Source organism: Oncorhynchus mykiss, chromosome 1, assembly GCF_057628025.1.
Source record: "Oncorhynchus mykiss isolate SJ-2025 chromosome 1, ASM5762802v1, whole genome shotgun sequence".
Lineage (NCBI taxonomy): Eukaryota > Metazoa > Chordata > Actinopteri > Salmoniformes > Salmonidae > Oncorhynchus > Oncorhynchus mykiss.
The window spans coordinates 49,203,774-49,226,785 of NC_143022.1; the positions used below are offsets into that span (position 1 = coordinate 49,203,774).

General features: G+C 44.0%; 1 protein-coding gene across 2 annotated transcripts; it reads left to right on the forward strand.

Moving 5' to 3' along the window:
* Positions 1-198: 198 nt before the first annotated feature.
* lamb4 (laminin, beta 4) lies at positions 199-21,891 on the forward strand. Of its 2 annotated transcripts, none has more exons than XM_021603401.3 (35): positions 199-416; positions 2,502-2,553; positions 3,469-3,626; positions 5,167-5,302; positions 6,219-6,292; positions 6,420-6,608; positions 6,751-6,814; positions 6,946-7,160; positions 7,311-7,431; positions 7,585-7,773; positions 8,004-8,159; positions 8,262-8,374; positions 8,554-8,633; positions 11,506-11,662; positions 11,805-11,936; positions 12,020-12,205; positions 12,364-12,476; positions 12,602-12,722; positions 12,827-12,998; positions 13,198-13,341; positions 13,532-13,763; positions 13,950-14,107; positions 14,227-14,454; positions 14,558-14,775; positions 18,380-18,476; positions 18,623-18,992; positions 19,095-19,255; positions 19,399-19,601; positions 19,745-19,948; positions 20,044-20,188; positions 20,295-20,502; positions 20,600-20,735; positions 20,884-21,054; positions 21,173-21,326; positions 21,476-21,891. In XM_021603401.3, exons 2-35 carry the CDS (start codon positions 2,529-2,531, stop codon positions 21,613-21,615), a joined length of 5,370 nt encoding a protein of 1,789 aa, XP_021459076.3. In that variant the 5' UTR covers positions 199-416; positions 2,502-2,528; the 3' UTR covers positions 21,616-21,891. The 2 variants fall into 2 exon arrangements, with proteins under 2 accessions (XP_021459076.3, XP_021459085.3); XM_021603410.3 differs by having other exon boundaries at positions 299-416; positions 2,505-2,553.
* The last annotated feature ends 1,121 nt before the right edge of the window (positions 21,892-23,012 follow it).

Genomic DNA, 23,012 nt, shown 5'->3' on the forward strand with positions numbered 1-23,012 from the left:
CTCAGTAACTCATACTGTACTACATCCAGGGAAGGTGAGCATACCTCAGTAACTCATACTGTACTACAGCCAGGGAAGGTGAGCATACCTCAGTAAAACTCTGTGTGCACTCTGTGTTCCCTGTCTTTGTCCAGGTAAATCCCTCCCCCTTGCTGTACTGTACCTCAGCTATAACTCAGAGAGGGATGTGTCAGCTTTGAATGAAACCTAATCCTTCTTCTCCTTCACTTGCACCCCCGGGGGCTTCGTTTGGCCTGCTCTCTCTCTCTCTCCCCCCCCCCTCTCTTTCTCTCTGTATGGTGCTCAGGTGTGCTCTTACATGCTGAGACGCCATGTCATTACCGCTCTAATCACAGTCAGGGTCTGGAGCAGGTAAGCGCTGATTCTGGAAGCGTACAGGGAAGACTGCTCATACTGTAAGTACTACTACTGTCTGCGTTATGATATGAGAAAGCTACTGTAACGTTGCACCGATCTTATGATACTGATCTGTAATAAGCTTTGAATGGGACATGCGTTTTGTTCTTGAATCATCCCTCTTTTTTATCAGATACTCTATTGGGAAATTGGCTTGAGGCAAATCTGGTGCAGTAGATCACTTATCAAATATAGGTATCCCATAGATCTCAAATCTAGGTTTCATACTATTTTCCCCCGAGTTGTTGGCAGTCATTTGGTGTGATGTATTTGAGATAAGACGTCTTGTTTCACTGCCTCTTTGAGGGCTTTTGTGGGACATTCATTCGATTCACGCAGTTGGAGAAGATCATATGGAAAACCATATTCTGTTTTCATGCAATTAGCGATAACATAATGCCAAGGAAATATGTACATACTTTGTTCTACAGTATACTGTCCATTAAAACCTACATTATTGCCAACAATCTTTAATATGTGATGTTAAATGACTGCTTGATGTGCATTCAGGCAATGTCAGCTACATTATGTTGGTTAGCTGGCTTCACGTTAAATTCTAGCGACTGTTTTTCACCTGAGATTTGAGTTACTGTATGGATTGGTTCCACGATGCAAGTCGAAGCATAGCCTAAGAGTAAATCCGCATACTATCTCTTGAGGCCCATACATTCCCATTGAGGTTCATTCCTCCCTTGAGGGTTCACTTTTGCAGGGAACAGTGATATACGGCATTGTACATTCCAATGTAGTCCCTTGGGCATATTATTTTGCTGCCATGCATTGAAAGTCTCCCATTGTGAATTGGCTATACGACCCACGATGTGAGAAAAGTAGCCCATGCAATTAGGGAGACGGTCAAATCAGTCACACCACCAACGGTATTTGCAGCCGAGCTAATATCACATCACCAGAATGATCGGAATATTTCCTGATGAAGCAAATGGCTTCTGTGGTATGTGTAAACTTGACTGTTGCAGCCACGTTGTGTTTACAATACATTGCCTAAACATGTGGTGGTTTAGGATTATTAATTTGATCACTCTGCGCTGCAGCAAAAGGCAGATGATTTACATAAATTCACTGAAAACCCACACTAACACACAGTTTCATGTGTTAAACAGCATTGCACTTTGCATGTAGCCTACTTTTGTCCAGCTAATAGCCTAACCACCGATCAAGTAACCTTTTGGACTAAACGTTCAAATCCTATTGCTGCAGGATTATCTTGCAGGTAACTGCCAAAATAAAGGAAACACCAACATAAAGTGTCTTAATAGGGCGTTGGACCACCACGAGCCAGAACAGCTTCAATGCACCTTGACATAGATACAAGTGTCTGGGAACTATATTGGAGGAATGAGACACCATTCTTCCACGAGTAATTCCATCATTTGGTGTCTCTCATACTGTAGGTGTTCAATTGAGTTTAGATCTGGAGACAGAAATGGCCATTGCATGTGGTTTACATAATGTTCGTGCTCATCAAACCATTCAGTGACCACTCGTGTCCTGTGGATGGGGGCGTTGTCATCCTATATGGGCATAGCCATGATAGCCAAAATAATGGCCTGCCCTGCATGTCTGGACCTATTTATCAGCATGTTGGTGAAACCTTGATTTATCTCTGATAACGTGAATACCCTCACCTACTTGTACTGGTAGAAAGGTCCAGAACATCAACTCTCCACTCTAAGTCTCTGTTTAAAAAAAAAAAAAACTCTGTTCATTTCAGCAGTTCATGTGTTGTTCAATGTCTGACCTATGACCAAAACCTGACTAATTACATTTTGACAGACCCTCTCCCTCCCTTCTCCTTGACAGTGATAACCACTTTGGCCTGGTTCACTGGACCCTTGTTCATTCTTGGACTAAAAAGCACCTCCATTAGAGCATCTCTATTGAGTGTTGCTTCTTTGTCAAGGAATAGGCTTAATCTGGGTCCAAGTGAACTGAACATGGTGACTCTGTCTTCAAAGTCAAATCAACGTTTATTGGAAAATGCTTATGTTTCTAGCTCCAACAGTGCAGTAACATCTAGGAAACATATTGTGTTTTCACACTCTGGGTTGTTTTCTATCACTCAGTAGGTCTGGCAGCCAACGACCTGCAGGATGGTTTCTCTGTTCCTGCTCGTGTGTAAGTCGCATGCACCTTCCTTTGGCACTATTTGAATTGATGACAGGCAAATCACATGTAGCAGAAAAGGGAAAAAACAGATCCTCAGAGCTATTTGTTTCAACAGGGGCAGGATTAAATTGTCTTGTTTTTGGCAGGAAGAATCTCTTTGCCATTATAGTCCATGAGTCCTCTTTTCCACAAGCGTGTGATCACTTGCTGCACACCGATGGAGAATATTTCCACTTGCTGGCACTTGCTTTCTCTTGCGGGAGACATTTTTATTTGCATATTTTCCCTAATATTCAACATGGTGGATATCATTTCAGTCATGTATGGACAACTTCACTATCGTCAAGTAGAAATGTTGAGTGTTATAAAAAGTGACTTTGGTCGTCTAATGAAGTTGTATTATTTTAGTTTTTTTTATTCGTTTTTATTTCTGTTGAATAAAATAATTATTTTCTTAAAGGCCTCATCAAAGACTGCATGTCTTTAAAACAATTTGTAATTGACTTAAAATGTTTACTTAGAAAATGAAAAGAAGAACAACATCTGGCTTGTGTATGATTACAGTGTCTGGATATAATCAACAGCACACAAGTCTTTAATAATGACCTGTAATGTTTACATATGGACAGCTTACACATACTGTAATTATAGTCAAATTGTCTATCCTTTTGTCTGGTTCACTATGCTGTTCATTTGTGAGCATAGGGTTTAAACCCTTCCAAAACAAATAGCACAATGCTCATAATATTATCTTCCATAATCTAGCTATTATAGTGCAGCCTTGACATCATACTTTTTCATTCGGAATCCTGTCTTACATTTAGTGTTAATCTATAATCTATAAACAAACACGAAACAGGTTAAAGCAAAAGAAAAAATGTTTACTTTCTTGACGCCTCTGACAGTTCAGTTTCTCTGTTCCAGTGCTGGTACCCGGGGCCCTCCTCCAGGAAGACTGTGATGTCAACTCTTGCCACCCCCAGCTGGGGGACCTGATGGTGGGCCGTGCTGCCCAGCTCTCCGCCTCCTCCACCTGTGGACGGAACGGGCCCCAGAACTACTGCATCCTCGGATACCTGGAGGTCAGGACTTAAACCTTGATAGGGGGGCTCTGTGGTGCGCCGTTCCTAAATACAAACTAGAGACGTGGTGTTGAAGGCTGTGTTGTCTGCATATGTTTACCTGTCTCTCTGTACACAGTAGTAATGTCCTAACAGAGATGTTCCACAAACGCAGACAGACAGATTGACAAACGCGTGCAGGTACTATAGCTGTGATCCCACTCAAAAAGACATCAGGCTTGCCAGTACCAGGGTTGAGGAGTAACTGATTACATGTAACCTGATTACAAAAAACTGTAACGTTCATCAGTGAATTTACCAGCAAAAAATACGGTAATCAGATTACAGATACTTTACAAAACTAGATGATTACTTATTTGATTACTTTTAAATTCAAAAAGGATGTTGGCGAGAAAAAATAAATACATTGACGCCTTAGTTTTCTCTATGAAATTTAGCTCAGCATTGAAAAAGTTTGCAAGTGTAAGTTTATTTCACCTGAGTGAGTCTGACCACAAGTCAGCGACCGCTATGATGACACACCAAATGCGTTTGATGGATCCTTTTTGTCTTCTAATGCTTCTTAAGGGAAAAAATAATCCAAAAGTAACTATCAGATTTAGAAAGAAACGTGGTAACTAGTAACTGTAACTGATTACATTTAGAAAGTAACATACCCAAACCTGGTCAGTATTATCTACAGAATTTCAACAGGCTTTAAGCCAGACGTTGAAGGTTAGAATAGTATATAAAGTGTTGTTTTAGAACAACTCTCTCCGTTTGATTGACAGCTCTGTGGCTCGCCCTTAAAATGCCTCTCACTGCAGACGTGTCTTGATCTGCTACATTTATAGGTCATTACCTGTCTTTTCCCTGAACATGCTCTGGGACTAATTTCTCTGCTCTCGCTATGATGATTGCGTGTATAGTCCTCTTGCTTCCCCTTCCATTTTCTGTCTTTTTCACTATCTGCCTTTCTCCCTCACTTTCTGTCTCTCCTTCTACTTATCCTTTTCTCTCTCGCAGCTCTTCCCCCTGTTCTCCCTTGACAGGGTGATAGGTATGTGGGGTGTGTTCCTCTTTTGCATGTCATTTTCTAGTTCATTTTGGTTATTTTATTTGATTCAATTTCTTATTAGTTAGTCAGAACAGATGCATGACAAATGTTGTTCTCTAACTACCGATTGACAGTTGTGAACAACAGTAGAGTCTTAAGGTGCCCTCTGGTTCATACCTTGTCAAGACTGAGTTGATTTAATGGGATTATTCCATTGTTTGTGAATCCTTGTCCTCACACGCCTACCATCGCAAGGAAGTTCTATACACTTTAGTATGATTTGTGGTCTTATGGCTTTATAAGTTACTTTTGTTTGTAAAATACTGCCTCCTTTTTTTGGGGGGGGGGGGGGGGGCAGTTAAGAACTAATTGTAGAACAAAAACTGCAACTTAATCGCTCACTCAGTTATTGGAGTTGTTGCCATGACAAACCAATTAGATGTGTAAAACCACTCTTTTATTTTGAGTAACAAAATGGAAAATGTCCCTTTTTGTCTCTCTCAGGATGAGCAGAAGTGTTTCAAATGTGACTCCAGGCAGCCCTACAACCTCTACAACAACCAAAACAGCCACCAGATTGAGAACGTCATCACCACCTTTGGCCCTGAGCGCAAGATGAAGTGGTGGCAGTCTGAGAACGGTGGGTCTCGCTCCAGATGTTGTTTGTATGATAGCCAGGCCTGGGTCAAAAACATAATGTTACTTACGTGAAAGTATTTGAGGTGAGCTTTAGCCTGAGTACCGACAGGGCGAACTACATCACGTGAAAGTATTTGAGGTGAGCTTTAGCCTGAGTACCGACAGGGCGAACTACATCACGTGAAAGTATTTGAGGTGAGCTTTAGCCTGAGTACCGACAGGGTGAACTACATCACGTGAAAGTATTTGAGGTGAGCTTTAGCCTGAGTACCGACAGGGTGAACTACATCACGTGAAAGTATTTGAGGTGAGCTTTAGCCTGAGTACCGACAGGGCGAACTACATCACGTGAAAGTATTTGAGGTGAGCTTTAGCCTGAGCACCGACAGGGTGAACTACATCACGTGAAAGTATTTGAGGTGAGCTTTAGCCTGAGTACCGACAGGGTGAACTACATCACGTGAAAGTATTTGAGGTGAGCTTTAGCCTGAGTACCGACAGGGTGAACTACATCACGTGAAAGTATTTGAGGTGAGCTTTAAACTGAGTACCGACAGGGTGAACTACATCACGTGAAAGTATTTGAGGTGAGCTTTAGCCTGAGTACCGACAGGGTGAACTACATCACGTGAAAGTATTTGAGGTGAGCTTTAGCCTGAGTACCGACAGGGCGAACTACATCACTTGAAAGTATTTGACGCATGTATTTAAACCAAGTCTGATCATATCAAGAGGTGAGCAAGAATGCTCCAACACCTTAAGAATGGCTCGGCTAGAGCTTACTATACGATGACAGCTATGGGAAATCCCTTTTTAGGGACTTTTGGACTACACCTGATACAAAAGACCTTGTCCTTGACACCAGTAAATGTATTCTTACAACATTCACTGATACCACTATCCATCCATAACTGTAGGGGTTCATCAAGTCAGTATCCGGCTGGATCTGGAGACTCTGTTCCAGTTCAGCCATCTTGTCCTCACTTTCAAGGTATCTAACACCCCTTGTCTAAGACCTCTCACAGCCAAACCATAACACAGTGTTCTTAACCATTTTGGCTTTGTCTGCACTGCCACTTCCTGCGGTGTGCTAATATTTCCTTTTGTTGACCTTGAAGAGTTTCCGTCCTGCCGCCATGCTGGTGGAGAGGTCCAAAGACTACGGATACAGTTGGAAGGTGTTCCGTTACTTTGCCGAGGACTGTGCCTCCCACTTCCCCGGGGTCTCACAGGGGCCGGCTGACAGCACCGATGACGTCGTCTGTGACAGCAGATACTCTGCCTCAGAGCCATCTACTGACGGAGAGGTGAGATACACAAACACACACGCGTTCACATTTTGGTCATTTAGCAGACACTTATCTAGAGTGGCTTACACACACACACACACACACACACACACACACATGTAAAACGCAATAACCAAACTTATCTGTGATTCCATTGCAGGTGGTGTTGAAGGCTCTAGATCCAAGCTTTGACATAGAGAACCCATATGCTCCCCATATTCAAGGTTAGACACAGCTCCCATACTTTTCATTGCATTATTACCATTGGTGGAACAATGTAGAATTATACATATATTTAAAAAATAAAGATAAAAACACACACACTTTCACCCATTTGAAATGTTCTCCCCTTCAGAGCAGATCACCTTGACCAACCTGCGGGTCAACTTCACCCATCTGTTCACCCTGGGTGACACCCTACTGGGGCGGAAGAAGAGGAACCCTCAGGAGAAGTACTACTATGCCCTGTACGAAATGGTGGTGCGCGGCAGCTGCTTCTGTAATGGCCATGCCAGCATGTGTATGCCCGTGGATGGCACCCGGGGTGACGTCTTAAATGAGCCTGGCGTGGTGAGAATGGCGCAGAAAGGGAATGTAGCAGTTGTACTGTATCCATAATGGCCACATTGAATCCTGAACGGGTTTTTTGTTCCTTATTTTTTCGTTTGTTTCTTCGAGTATTGTTTACCACCGCGTATATCTCTGATCTTGCTCTCTTAGATTCACGGGCGCTGTGTATGCCAACACAACACTGTGGGCACAAACTGTGAGAGATGCCAGGACTTTTACAACGATGTCCCCTGGAGGCCGGCCGGCCAATCTGACCCACATGTCTGCAGAAGTAATGCACTTTTAATGGGCTATTTACTATTTGACTGGTGTTTATGCATGAATTGACTGGAATTCAAACCCGAGATGCTTATGTGGAAAATAGTATAATTGGGAGTGTATTACATTGTATAAGTATTAAATTGGTGTTTGTTTCTTCACTTAGGGTGTAACTGTCACGGTCATTCGGAGACGTGTCACTTCGACATAGACCAGTACCAGGCCAGTGGGGGGGTCAGCGGGGGGGTGTGTGACGGCTGCCGACATGACCGCATGGGTCCCCAGTGTGAACGCTGCCGACCCTATCTCTATCAGGACCCCCAGCTCTCCATGGAAGACCCTCGGGGCTGTATCTGTAAGTCAGCTTCTAGCAGGTTTAGATCTAGATTGGGCTTTTGGTCTCTGCAAATAATCTGCCAATGATTTATATGAAGTTGTCCCTGTAAGTCTTGTACTACTCCCATGAAGTGCAGTCAAAGACGCCTGCATTGATGTCATCCTATATGAAGCTGTGCATCGATGACATCATTCAATCTCTCTCCATCCTGTTCTAACGGTGGATCTCATTGGCTCCCTCTGCTCCAGCATGTGACTGTGACCTGACGGGATCCCTGGATAACGGCCTGTGTGACCCCGTGTCGGGCCGCTGCGTGTGTAAGGAGAACGTGGCGGGGGACAGGTGTGATCGCTGTAAATTTGGCTTTTACGGGTTCAGCCAGGAGGACCCCACTGGCTGCCAGAGTAAGAATCTTTACCAAGAGCCAGATCTGCTTGACTCATTCTATATCTATGGTGGCCTCCCTGTGGTTCATCCCCTCTCTCTGATTGGTCCTCTGTGTTTAGGGTGCAGGTGTAACTTCCTGGGTAGTGTTCTGACTCCCTACCCATGTGACCAGGTGACAGGCCAGTGTGTATGTCAACGCTTCGCCATGGGACCCCTGTGTGACCAATGTCTGGTAGGACCATGTGTCCATGACAACCAGTGTTGTAGCGATGGAGTTGCTTCTTTCTGCCACATTTATTTTGATTTAGCTCTCACCATAAACTTACTGCCACCAAACTTACTGCCACCAACGACCTGATTGATTGATCTCTCTCACTCTCTCGCTCTTGCTGTCTCGCTCTCTCTCTCTAGCCAGGTTACTGGGGTCTGGGGAACACTGTACACACCTGCTCACCTTGTGACTGTGACCATGGAGGAGCCTACAGCAGCACGTGTGTAAAACATCATTGTACAGTACATAATGACTTCTTAAAGTGGCTGTCCAGTGAAAATCTCACAATTTCACTCATATTTTAATTCATTATAGGTCATATTTCATAGAAATCTAGACAGTTACTTCATATATATATTTACACTACGGTTCAAAAGTTTGGGGTCACTTAGAAATGTGCTTGTTCTTGAAAGAAAAGCAAATGTTTTGTCCATTAAAATAAAATGAAATTGATCAGAAATACAGCGTAGACATTGTTAATGTTGTAAATTACTATTGTAGCTGGAAACTGCTGATTTTTAATGGAATATCTACATACAGTGGGTCAAAAAAGTATTTAGTCAGCCACCAATTGTGCAAGTTCTCCCACTTAAAGAGATGACAGAGGCCTGTAATTTTCATCATATAGGTACACTTCAACTATGACAGACAAAATGAGGGAAAAAAATCCAGAAAATCACAATGTAGGATTTTTTATGAATTTATTTGCAAATTATGGTGGAAAATAAGTATTTGGTCAATAACAAAAGTTTATCTCAATACTTTGTTATATACCCTATGTTGGCAATGACAGAGGTCAAACATTTTCTGTAAGTCTTCACAAGGTTTTCACACACTGTTGCTGGTATTTTGGCCCATTCCTCCATGCAGATCTCCTCTAGAGCAATGATGTTTTGGGGCTGTTGCTGGGCAACACGGACTTTCAACTCCCTACAAAGATTTTCTTTTGGGTTGAGATCTGGAGACTGGCTAGGCCACTCCAGGACCTTGAAATGCCTTCGTTGCCCAGGCGGTGTGTTTGGAATCATTGTCATGCTGAAAGACCCAGCCACGTTTCATCTTCAATGCCCTTGCTGATGGAAGGAGGTTTTCACTCAAAATCTCACGATACATGGCCCCATTCATTCTTTCCTTTACACGGATCAGTCGTCCTGGTCCCTTTGCAGAAAAACAGCCCCAAAGCATGATGTTTCCACCCCCATGCTTCACAGTAGGTATGGTGTTCTTTGGATGCAACTCAGCATTCTTTGTCCTCCAAACACGACGAGTTGAGTTTTTACCAAAAAGTTATATTTTGGTTTCATCTGACCATATGACATTCTCCCAATCTTCTTCTGGATCATCCAAATGCTCTCTAGCAAACCTCAGATGGGCCTGGACATGTACTGGCTTAAGCAGGGGGACACTTCTGGCACTGCAGGATTTGAGTCCCTGGCGGCATAGTGTGTTACTGATGGTAGGCTTTGTTACTTTGGTCCCAGCTCTCTGCAGGTCATTCACTAGGTCCCCCCATGTGGTTCTGGGATTTTTGCTCACCGTTCTTGTGATCATTTTGACCCCACGGGGTGAGATCTAGCGTGGAGCCCCCGATCGAGGGAGATAATCAGTGGTCTTGTATGTCTTCCATTTCCTAATAATTGCTCCCACAGTTGATTTCTTCAAACCAAGCTGCTTACCTATTGCAGATTCAGTCTTCCCAGCCTGGTGCAGGTCTACAATTTTGTTTCTGGTGTCCTTTGACAGCTCTTTGGTCTTGGCCATAGTGGAGTTTGGAGTGTGACTGTTTGAGGTTGTGGACAGGTGTCTTTTATACTGATAACAAGTTCAAACAGGTGCCATTAATACAGGTAACGAGTGGAGGACAGAGGAGCCTCTTAAAGAAGAAGTTACAGGTCTGTGAGAGCCAGAAATCTTGCTTGTTTGTAGGTGACCCAATACTTATTTTCTACCATAATTTGCAAATAAATTCATTAAAAATCCTACAATGTGATTTTTTTTCCTTCTCATTTTGTCTGTCATAGTTGAAGTCTACCTATGATGAAAATTACAGGCCTCTCTCATCTTTTTAAGTGGGAGAACTTGCACAATCGGTGGCTGACTAAATACTTTTTTTGCCCCACTGTAGGTGTACAGAGACCCATTATCAGCAACTATCACTCCTGTGTTCCAATGGCACATTGTTAGCTAATCCAAGTATATACTTTTAAAAGGCTAATTGATCATTAGAAAACCCTTTTGCAATTATGTTAGCAGAGCTGAAAACTGTTGTTCTGATTAAAGAAGCAATAAATCTGGCTTTCTTAAGACTAGTTGAGTATCTGGAGTGTCAGCATTTGTGGGTTCGATGACAGGCTCAAAATGGCCAGAAACAAATAACTTTCTTCCGAAACTATTCAGTCTATTCTTGTTCTGAGAAATGAAGGCTATTCCATGCGAGAAATTGCCAAGAAACTGAAGATCTCGTACAACTGTGTACTACTGCCTTCACAGAACAGCGCAAACTGGCTCTAACCAGAATAGAAAGAGGAGTGGGAGGCCCTGATGCACAACTCAGCAAGAGGACAAGTACATTAGTGTCTAGTTTGAGAAACAGATCCCTCACAAGTCCTCAACTGGCAGTTTCATTAAATAGTACCCACAAAACACCAGTCTCAATGTCAACGGTGAAGAGGCGACTCCGGGATGCTGGCCTTCAAAGACAAGAACATTTATAAGTGACCCCAAACTTTTGAACAGTAGCGTATATATTTTTAAGTCTTGGACAGAGCTGAAAGATGGAGAAGAGTGTGCTGAAATAGCAGTGGGCCAGATTTGAACCCATGCTGCAGCAGTACATGTGCACTGGAAGCAGCTGCCTAGACCACCTAGGCCACACTAGACCTTTACTTCACTTAACTGACGTAACACCTGGGTTTTTTTTCAGTGAGGTGAAACACTCCTCATCAATCCCATCTGTCCTACTCAATACATTTCTACGTAAACATTCTGAACGTTTCACCTCTGAAACAGAATACACCCCAGGCTAAGCATGTTCTGTCTTGCTCCCTTGTCCAACCTGATTGGCTGTATCTCCCTGTCTGTTATGTCCACAGGTGCTCTTCATTGGACGGACAGTGTCAGTGCCTGCCAAACATGGTGGGCCGGAGCTGTGGTGATCCTGCCCCGGGACATTTCCTGGCTGCTCTAGACTACTACCTGTATGAGGCAGAGAACGCTGCCCCACTGGAGGGAAAAAGCTCCTCCCCTCTGGTGAGGCCTGAGTATGACATTTGACCTCCAGCCTTGTGGCAAATGGCTGTGGATGGAAAGCTTCAGTGTCAAACTTTTGATATTGGATTTTGGCAGCAATTCAAAAACACTAAGTTGATGTCTGTGTGTGTTCCTCCCCCAGTTGAAACCCACAGACCTGCCTGTGTGTGAGGAATACTACAGACAGCAGGGCTATGACATCAAATATCAAAATGGCCGCTTGGTCCTGACCAGGAGAAGCAAAAGACAAGCCAGGAGGAGAAGACAGGGACAGGTACTAGCAATGGCTCAATACCTTACTTACACAGTACTGGCGTAGTACTAATTAGTAACTAACACTGGGTTTCTTTCCATCAGAGGTCCATTCCCCTGGACCCAGGCTCAGCCCTCCAGATTGTGCCCCGGGAGAGGACACCAGATGTACCAATCACTTGGACCGGCCCAGGATTCGTGCGGGTCCTGGATGGTGCTGGGCTTAGGTTCACTGTGGACAACCTCCCAGCGTCCCTCGACTACCATCTAGTCATCCGCTATGAACCAGAGGTGAGGGCAACGATAGCAACTAAAAACAAATCTGAAACCATGGAAACACGCTGTAAGTGTTGTGATGTGTGTTCGTGTGAAATCATTTCTGTGTGAGTTTGAGCTTGTATTTATTGTGCCCTCAAAGTTGGACACTGTGCTTACTTTGTTCTCTGAAGTCGCCAGATGACTGGATGGCCTCTGTGAGCATTGTTTCATTATTGGCTGGTGACGGAGGTTGTCCCACTAGCCCGAAAGGGGAGAAAACCCTCACCATACCTGGGGCTGCCAGGTAAAAGACAACTGCACTCATTAACATAGTATGTCACCAATATCAACCTGAGGTCACACCCGAGGTGAATTGTGCAGTATTTACCCCTAAGTCTGATAACATTATGATTGTGTGTTTGTCCCCAGGGTTGCCATTTTGGATACGCCTGTGTGTCTGAACGCGGGAAGAAGATATTATGTGGACATCACTTTTAGGAAGCAGCCCAATTCTAACCCTCAGTCCAGCTCACATACCCTTGTCGACTCAGTGAGAATACCATCACCTTATCATTTCTATCATAATATCATTTGTCATGGGAGATGTAGTCTTCTGAGGTACCCCGGTTAAACCCATGAACTTCCTGTTTCTAGATGGGTCTGATCCCTAAGATGGAGTCTGTGCAGGACTTCTGTTCGCAGAGTGAGCTGGACTCGTTCAGAAGATTCCGCTGTTTTGAGTTGGCTGCTGAGCAGGAGACCCTGCCTGATGTGTGTTATGGCCTCATTGGAAGCCTGTCGGCTCGCATACACAACGGTGCCATGCGTGAGTAAAGCCTGGCCTACACTAAACAACATCTCAACAACAACGCTATCACAGTGTACACTGTGGGTATATACTCATTCTGGCAACAGAAATCAGCACTTGTTTTCAGCTAGATTTGAGCTCTGAGCCCTGAGCGAAGGTAAGAGACTTTGAAAAAAGCCAAAGTGTGTATGGGTAATGCCATTACCTGTGTCTCCAGTTTGCAGGTGCAACATTCAGGGTTCTCATGGCCCCTACTGCAGTAAATTCGGAGGGCTCTGTGAGTGCAAGGCCAACGTGGTTGGCCGCTGCTGTGACTCCTGCGCCCCCCTGAACTTCGGCTTCGGACCCAACGGCTGTGCACGTATGTCACCATGACAAAGGCTTCCTATGGTTACATTCTATGGTTACATACCATAATATATACTGTATATATATATGTGTGTGTTTGAAAAGGTGCTGTGAGGTCTTTGTTGTGTTTTGATTGTGACCAAACCTTTTCCTGAACAAGAAAATATATTCTCTCTCTCTCCACCCCACCTCCCCTCCTCCAGCCTGTGAGTGTGACCCTCGCGGTGCAGTGGCGGAGCTGTGTGACCAGGTCAGAGGTCAGTGTCCGTGTCGTATGGAGGTGGGCGGGCGACGCTGTGATCGTTGCCTGTCTGGGTACTACGGCTTCCCACTGTGTCGGCCCTGTAAGTGTAACGGCCTGGCTGAACTGTGTGACCAGGACACTGGAGCCTGCCTGGACTGCAAGGAGCACTCCACCGGATACAATTGTGAGAGGTGAAGGCTCTTTCATTCGTTTATTCATTTCCCTATTAGAATCAACCCATATATATAGCCTGGTTCCATATCTACGTGTGCCGACTCCTCTGATTATCATTCTTTCTACAGTCACATATCTGCCAGTGTGCAGTGCACACAGTGTCAATCAGACTGAACAATGAATGTTGTGTTTGGTTGCTCCAGCTGTGTGGAGGGTTACTTTGGTGACCCAGTCTCCAGGGAGCCCTGTAAGCCTTGTCTGTGTCCTGACACTCAGTCCAGTGGACGGTTCTTTGCCAGCACCTGCAACAAGGACCCAGAGTCTGGTAGCCTGACTTGTGACTGCCTGGCTGGACACACAGGTGTGTTTGTGTGTTCCTGCATGTGCACTCTTTTCAACATTTGATGAAAGCTACTGGCTACTGGCTGCTCAATACTGAGCTTTGAACCACGTTTCCCTCCCCGCCCACATTCCATTCAGGTCTCCGCTGCGATGCCTGCTCCGCTGGTTTCTACGGCGACCTGACCGCGCCGGGCGGCGGAGGCTGCGACGAGTGTCTATGTAACAACAACATCGACCCTGCTGACAGTGACGCGTGTGACAGTGTGACGGGCGAGTGTTTGCGTTGCCTCCACAACACCCAGGGACCCCGCTGTCAGAGCTGTAAGCCTGGCTACTATGGAGACGCACTGGCCCAGGACTGCAAAGGTATAGCAGGGACACACAGTATCAAAATCCCATGACTTTGGATATGATATGTGGCTATTTATGTGTGTTTTACTGTCTTTATTTTTGTTTGCGTGTTCCCCAGAGTGCTCCTGTGACCGGCAGGGAACGGATGTGACCCAGTGCCCTCTGGGCAGCCCGTGTTTCTGTGACCCGCTGACGGGTCAGTGCCCGTGTCGGGCGGGCGCGGTGGGCACGCTGTGTGACGAGTGTGCCACCGGCTTCTGGAACATTCAGGGAGAGTCCGGGTGCCAACCGTGTAAATGTGACCCTGCTAACTCCTTCAATAACCACTGTGACAAGGCATGGCCTCTATACTCCCTAGCACTTAATTTGACATACTTGGATAATGGATAAATAAAGATGCGGTTGAAGTCGGGAAGTTTAAGTGCATGACACAAGTAATTTTTCCAACAATTGTTTACAGACAGATTATTTCACTTATAATTTCACAATTCCAGTGGGTCAGAAGTTTACATATACTTAGTTGACTGTGCCTTTAAACAGCTTGGACAATTCAATGCTACCAAATACTAATTGAGTGTATGTAAACTTCTGACATATTATTCTGACATTTCACATCCTTAAAATAAAGTGGTGATCCTCACTGATCTAAGACAGGGCATTTTTACTCTGACTAAATGTCAGGAATTGTGAAAAACTGAGTTTAAATGTATTTGGCTAAGGTGTATGCAAACTTCTGACTTCAACTGTATACAGTCAGGTCCAAAATGATTGGCAACCTTGTTAAAAACCTCTTTGGGCTGCAATCCCGTTAACGGGATGATATGACAACAGCCAGTGAAAGTGCAGAGCGCCAAATTCAAAACAGCAGAAATCTCGTAATTAAAATTCCTCAAACAGACATGTATCTTATACCATTTTAAAGGTAATCTTGTTGTTAATCCCATCAGTGTCCGATTTCAAATATGCTTTTCAGCGAAAGCACCACAAACGATTATGTTAGGTCACCACCAAGCCACAGAATAAACACAGACATTTTTCCAGCCAAAGAGAGGAGTCACAAAAAGCACAAATAGAGATTCATTTTATCACTAACCTTTGATGATCTTCATCAGATGACACTCATAGGACTTCATGTTACACAATACATGTATGTTTTGTTTGATAAAGTTCATATTTATATCCAAAAATCTGAGTTTACATTGGCGCGTTACGTTCACTAGTTCCAAAAACATCCAGTGATTTTGCATAGCCACATCGATTCAACAGAAATACTCATCATAAATGTAGATGATAATACAAGTTATACACATGGAATTATAGATATACCTCTCCTTAATACAACCGCTGTGTCAGATTTTTTTTTAACTTTACGGAAAAAGCAAACCATGCAATAATCTGAGACAACGCTCAGAAATATAATACAATTAGCCGCCATTTTGGAGTCAACATAAACCAGAAATTACATGATAAACAGTCCCTTACCTTTGATGATCTTCATCAGAATGCACTCCCAGGAATCCCAGGTCCACAATAAATGCTTGATTTGTTCGATAATGTCAGTTATTTATGTCCAATTAGCTACTTTTGTTAACGCGTTTGGTACACCTATCCAAACGCTGGTGCTGGTCGACCATTTCTTCGGACAAAAACTTCAAAAAGTTATATTACAGGTCGAAGAAACATTTCAAACTAAGTACAGAACCAATCATTAGGATGTTTTTATTATAAATCTTCAATAAAGTTCCAACCGGAGAATTGCTTTGTGTCTTGAGGAGGAACGGAGCGCAGGAAGATATCATGTGCTATGCGTGTGACCAGGAAATGGCTCTCTGCCAGTAAGCTGACTCATTCCCCTCTTATTCAGTCCCACAACACAGTAGAAGCCTCGTTTCTATAGACAGTTGACATCTAGTGGAAGCCCTAGGAAGTGAATATTCATTCATATCCTAATGTGATTTCAATAAGGAATACCAACCTCAGATTTCTCACCTCCTGTTTGGATTTCTTCTCAGGTGTTTGCCTGTCATATGAGTTATATGAGTTATGTTATACTCACAGACATCATTCAAACAGTTTTAGAAACTTCAGAGTATTCTATATCCAATACTAATAATAATATGCATATATTAGCGACTGAGACTGAGGAGCAGGCCGTTTACTCTGGGCACCTCTCATCCAAGCTACTCAAAAGTGCCCCTGCAGCCATAAGAAGTTAAAGATGAGCAAAAAAGACTGCATAAAATAATAGTGCAGATACTGAGCTATATTGTATGCTCCACATTTTTTGGGAAAATTATATTTTATAGTATACTAATACAATTGCTCGAAGAAAGATTTTGTTTAAAGGGGAGGTCAAAACTACGATTTTCCTGTGTTTTATATACAGTGTACAAAACATTACGAACACCTTCCTAATATTGAGTTGCACCACCTTTTGCCCTCAGAAAAGCCTCAGTTCATTGGGTCAAGGACTCTACAAGGTTGTGTCAAGTTGGCTGGATGTCCTTTGGATGGTGGACCATTCTTGAAACACACAGGAAACTGTTGAGCGACTGTTTATACCTACTACCATAAACCCGTTCAAAGACATTTAAATCTTTTGTCTGGCCTAAATGGCACACACACACAATCCATTCCTGAATTGTCTCAAGGCTTAAAAATCCTTCTTTAACCTGTCTCCGCCCTTTCATCTGCACTGATTTGAAGTGGATTTAACAAGTGGCATCAATAATGGGATCATACCTGGATTCAACTGGTCAGTTCCTGTTGAACATTCATTGTTCCTGTTGTTTACACTCAGTGTATATTTCCATGCTGAGGTTGGAATAATATTGTGAAAATGATGATAATGCACTTTTAGTGTATGTGCTGTTTGAAAAGACTGCCTGAAATTTCAGTTTGTTTGGCTGGGTGTTTTTTTTTCTTCACCAGGTGTTATAAGTTAATAGACCAACAACAGAGATTTTCCCCTCCTCTCTGCCAAAAACAGCTAGTTTTCAGGTAAACACATCCTTCCCGTTAGGCTCCTCCTCTGGGGTTTGTGGTATATGGCCAATATATCACTTCTAAGGGCTGTGTCCAGGCAGCTTTGCGTCGTGCCGAAGAACATCCCTTAGCCGTGGTATATTGGCCATATACCACACCACCTCGTGCCTTATTGCTTAAATATACACTAAGTGTACAAAACATTAGGAACACCCAGGTGAAGCTATGATCCCTTATTGATGCCACTTGTTAAATCCACTTGAATCATTTTAGATGAAAAGGAGGAGACAAGATAAAGAAGGATTTTTAAGCCTTGAGACAATTGAGACATAGATTGTTTATGTGGGTGAATGGGCAAGACAAAAGATTTAAGTGCCTTTGAACGAGGTATGGTAGTAGATGCCAGGCGCACCGGTTTGTGCCAAGAACTACAGCGCCACTGGGTTTTTCATGTTCAAGTTTCCCACGTAACAAGAATGGTCCACCACCCAAAGAACATCCAGGCAACTTGACACAACTGTGGGAAGCATTGGAGTCATCATGAGCCAGCATCCCTGTGGAATATTTTGACACCTTGCAGAGTCCATACCCCAACAAATTAAGGCTGTTCTGAGGACAAAAGTGCAACTAGATACTACGATTGTTCCTATTTTTTTGTATGCTCAGAGTCTATAAAACACAGAGAAATCACGTTTTTGACTGCACCTCCCCTTTAAACAAAATCCCTTTCTCTGAGCAATTGTATTAGTGTACAATAAAATAATAATAATAAAATGTAGCATACAATATAGCTCAGAATTTGTGTTATTGATTTTATACAGTCTTCTTTGCTAATCTTTATCAGGGTTGCCAATAATTATGGACCTGACAGTGTTCTATACTATTATATGTCAAAGCATGGTACAATGAGATATGTATTTGTCCGAACTATATGTCTTCATACTTGACTCTTTAGGTGACTGGTCATTGCCAGTGTCGTACTGAGTTTGGAGGAAGACAGTGTGATGAGTGTGGGGAAAATCACTTTGGGAACCCTGACCTGCAGTGTGTTTGTAAGTTGTGGCCGAAAGTGATTATTGATAAATGGCTAAGTATTGGGTCTTTTAGATTCTAGCACCTCAAAGAGAGACAATAGTGTTTCAGCGTAAAATAATAATGATTGACACTTGTCCCTTCCCTCCTTATCACGTCTGCGTAGCCTGCGATTGTAACATGGAGGGTACCGACCGCCCCGCCTGCAACCCATTGACGGGTGAGTGTCTGTGCCGCGTTGGTGTGATGGGCATCTTCTGTGATGAGTGTGCCCCTGGGTATGACCAAGTCTTCCCCGCCTGCCTCCCGTGCCACCCCTGTGCCGTCCTGTGGGCGGACAATGTCACCGACGTCCACCGTGCCGCCCAGAGGATGCGCACCTTCATCCCTCCCCACCGCGAACAGCTGGAGCCTGGACACAGTCGTCAGTTGCAACGAATGCTGGAGATGCACTCCAAGCTGGACTATCTGGGGAACCTGACAGGGAGATCCCTACCTCGGGTGAAAGACGTGGAGAAGCTGTGTGTCATAATCTCGTATGTAAACAGCATTTCTGAATATTGAGCCATGAGGTGAAATGATTTACACTGTACGTTTAGCAGTCATCTTGGAGCTGTACACATTTTTCTTCCTCACAGGAAGCTCAAAGACTCCATAGACCCCAACGCCATCATCGTGGACTCATCATCTCTTCTGAACACTGAGATCGACAACATCCACCACGAGTTCAAGATGCTGTTGGATGACTTAAGGAACAAAATCGGCGAGGCTCCAAAACTAGATCTAAAAGAAATGCAGGGTACATAGGGCCATATTGTTTACAAAATAAAATGGAATTCACTGTAACTTCACTGTGTGTAGAGAGCAACTCTATATAATGTAATGTGATCAAATGTAAATCGTTTCTGATTTGTGTGGACGTTTATTTTGATGCTGATCCAGAGGCCCTGGAGAAGATCCGGAAGCAGCATGCAGACTTCATGGCTGATGAGAAGAAGGTGAAGGAGGCCGAGAGGGCCCTGGAGAACTCCATGGACACACGGCAGGAAATCAAAGACCATCTGTCCAGCTGCAGCATCTTGGGAGACATGGAGGGGCTGGAGAAGAAGGTCAAGGCTCTGAGTGTGGCCAAACTCAACAAAAACGTGAGTGTCCCTTATTGTAGTGCTTGCACTGCATGCATCAATAGAGTGATGCGTTAGCGTGAATGGCAGTCTGTTTCAATTGTTGCCAGCACCATTTTGGATGTCAGGATATAAACCATGTTACACTCTTTGGCTCCTCCTAGATCTGTGGAGGCCCAGGCGATGAGGAATGCTCCAAATCAGAGTGTGGGGGTGCGCTGTGTCGAGACTTCCTGGGACAGAGAGAATGTGGGGGTCCTACGTGCAAGGGCAGCTTCCCTGTGAGCCACAATGCCACAAAAACAGCTGAGCAAGTAGAGAATGACCTTATCGACCTGCTCCAAAAACTAAAGGACTCCAAGATCAAGGCATGTTCCCAAATACTTATTTCTGCTTTAAAATGGAAAAATATATATTTAATACAGAATAGTATATGACACAAGTCTCAATCTCTCCTGTTCAGATCAATGAGGCCAAACAGGTGACCCAAGGCACTCATGAGCAGGCAGAGGAGCTACAGAAGAAGATCACTGACAGCAAGGAGAAGTATAAGAGGGAGAAGAAGGACACCAAGGACCTCATCAATAGGGTCAAAGACTACCTCACAGGTCAGTGTGATTGTTGGCTGGATATAAGCTTGAACTGTCCATGTAAAGATCCCTTAAAAATGTGATTTGTTGACTTGACTTGTGTGGCCGACTTCTCTGCTAACAGATGAGATGGTGGCGCCAGAGGACATAGAGAATTTGGTCAAGGTTGTTCTGGCCATCCAGCTGCCGGGCTCTCCGGATGACATCCGCTCCATGATCCAGAACATCCGGGGCGTGCTGACCAACTTCATTGAGTTCAAGGAGGATCTGAAAAAACTGAAGGACCAAGCCAAGACAGCCCAGGACCTGCTGGAGAAAGCTCAGGCTATCAGGTTAGCCAGTACCATGTTTTTTATATGCGTAACTGTCACATTGTACAAACCTGCAGGCTAAATGACCATATTTGTACCACGGTTGTCAATTCATTAGGGACAGAACCAGGGCTATTGATGTTACGGATCTCAAGAAAACCATCACGGACACTGAGAATACACAGGACAAGGTCGCGCAAGACCTGGAGAAGGCTAAGGAAAGCCATGGCGTGGCGGACAAGATGATTAAAGAGGTCATTCTCTCTTAACACCTTCCAACTCTCTCTCTCTCTCTCTCTCTGTCTCTGTCCCTCTACCCATTCCTGCTGGTGCGTATTTCTATTCGTCTAAACATCCATCAGACTCTTTCTCATAACTTGATCTATTTGTCATGGCCCCCAGATTGAGAAGAAACTGAACAACATAGAGACTAACTTGAACTCTACTAGAACTCCAGAGATGCTGGAGGAGATTGAGGTTCTGAAGAGCAAGACCGAGATGAACAGAGAGCAGGCGGAGCAGGCCAAAGCTGATGCAGATGCAGCCATAGGTGCCACTACTGACGCAGAGAAGGTACGTCGTCTCCACTTGATAACCACTACTCACTGACCACTTTGGTACGATGTCGTGATAGTGTGAGTATAATGCTAAATAGGTATGGGTTTTTGTTTTTCTCTGACTTATTTGCCAGGGGCTTGACAAGGTGACTGCGCTGTTTGATAGGCTAAAGACGGGAAACACAAACCAGACCAATAATGAAGCGGCCAACGAACGCCTGAAGAACATTACTGTGGAGGCAGAGAAAGTTGCAAAAGACATCCGAGATAAAATTCAACAAATTGACGGTACGTCTCAGGACTTTAAAACAGAGCTAACCTACTCCTATCCCGTAGAGCCACGAGGTATGCAGGCTTTTGTTCCACACCAGCAGTAACACACCTCTGTTTCAAAGAATTGACTAATCATGGTCTTCATTTTCTCTTTGTTGCTTCAGACTTGGAGAAAAAGATCCAAGACTTCATCAGAAACAAAGAGGACAAGGCCAAGGAGGTTGCCATGTTGCTGGAGATGGTAGAAGCCCTCCAAAAGGAGATTACTGCGCGTGTGGATGGTTACATTAACTGTACCTCCTAACACCCCCAAGGTGGATCAAGAGATGATTCAGGGTCACAGACATCTGGACCGCTGCGCCACAAAAGGCCCTGCATCTCAGTGCAAGAGGTGTCACTACAGTACCTGGTTCGAATCCAGGCTGCATCACACCCGGCCATGATTGGGAGTCCCACAGGGCGGCGCACAATTGGCCCAGCGTCGTCCGGGTTTGCCCGGGATAGGCCGTCATTGTAAATAAGAACTTGTTCTTAACTGACTTGCCTAGTTAAATAAAGGTTCAATAAAATAAAATAAAAAGCTCTTGAGTTTTGCGGCTGAATTTGAGAGTGTAGTTCTCCTAACGCTCCACAGGGAGGCGTTTGGTGATCATGAAACTGACAGTTGAGAGAGAAGGCTCTTGTGTGCTCGTTCTTTACTTTATCTTGTAATACACATTATTATTTTACCAACCTGACCTACTTATCTGCTTACATGGTCTAATGTGAAAAAAGGGGGAAAGTTTTCTTGCTGACCTTTTTCAGGTTATTCTACCTCTACATTCTACCTCTACTCTGCATCTACATTCTTTCCAATCATTTTCCAGTTTGTACCCTGGTCTTTGGTGGAAGTAGACCTCTTTGTAAGATTTGACAGGTCTTTGTTGAGCTTGTTATTGGCCTGAAACAATGTTGCCCCCAGCCTGGCTTAGGATGTGATGAGATTTAACACACTCTCAGGTTTGGAATGGGTCCCAGCTGGGTTTGGAATGCGTCCATTTGTCACTACTCTGGCCCGGAATGTTCACTCTCTCTTTGCCTTTTGCACAGGTGGGCATTAAATGTACATTGTCAATTTTGTAATTGACGTGTAAAATCCCAAATGTCAGTTGCATTAAGCCCCCACATCCACTATAAGACCCCCCCTCTCGGTTTTACTCTCTCTGCCTCTCTTTCTCTCTCTCCACCTCTCTTTTACTCCCTCTACCTATTTCTCTCTCTACCTCTCCTTCTCTCTCTCTCTACCTCTTTCCAGCTCATTGACCATGCTTTGTGGTGAGGAGAACACACCACTTACTACTAATGTCATTTCCATCCAGCTGTTAATGGCTAACTGCCATGCTTGTTTTGCTTCAGTAAGACTCTGTGCTCTATACAATTGACCTGAGTTAGCAGCCTTTATTGCCAGATTCTAGATCTGTATATGCTTTAGCCAACTCTTCTGACTGTCAGACTAACGACACGACAGAGAGGAGTTGGCTAAGAAAGCATAAACAGATCTCGAGCCAGGCTACAGTATTTACATAGTAGCATTGAATTATACGTTTCTCCCAAAAGTCAAATGAAGTTGCAGAATGTGGGTATGAAATAAAACCGGGTACCTCACAGGTAGAAATGATATGGCTTTTCATCAAAGTAAACGCGTGGACATGGACGGAATGC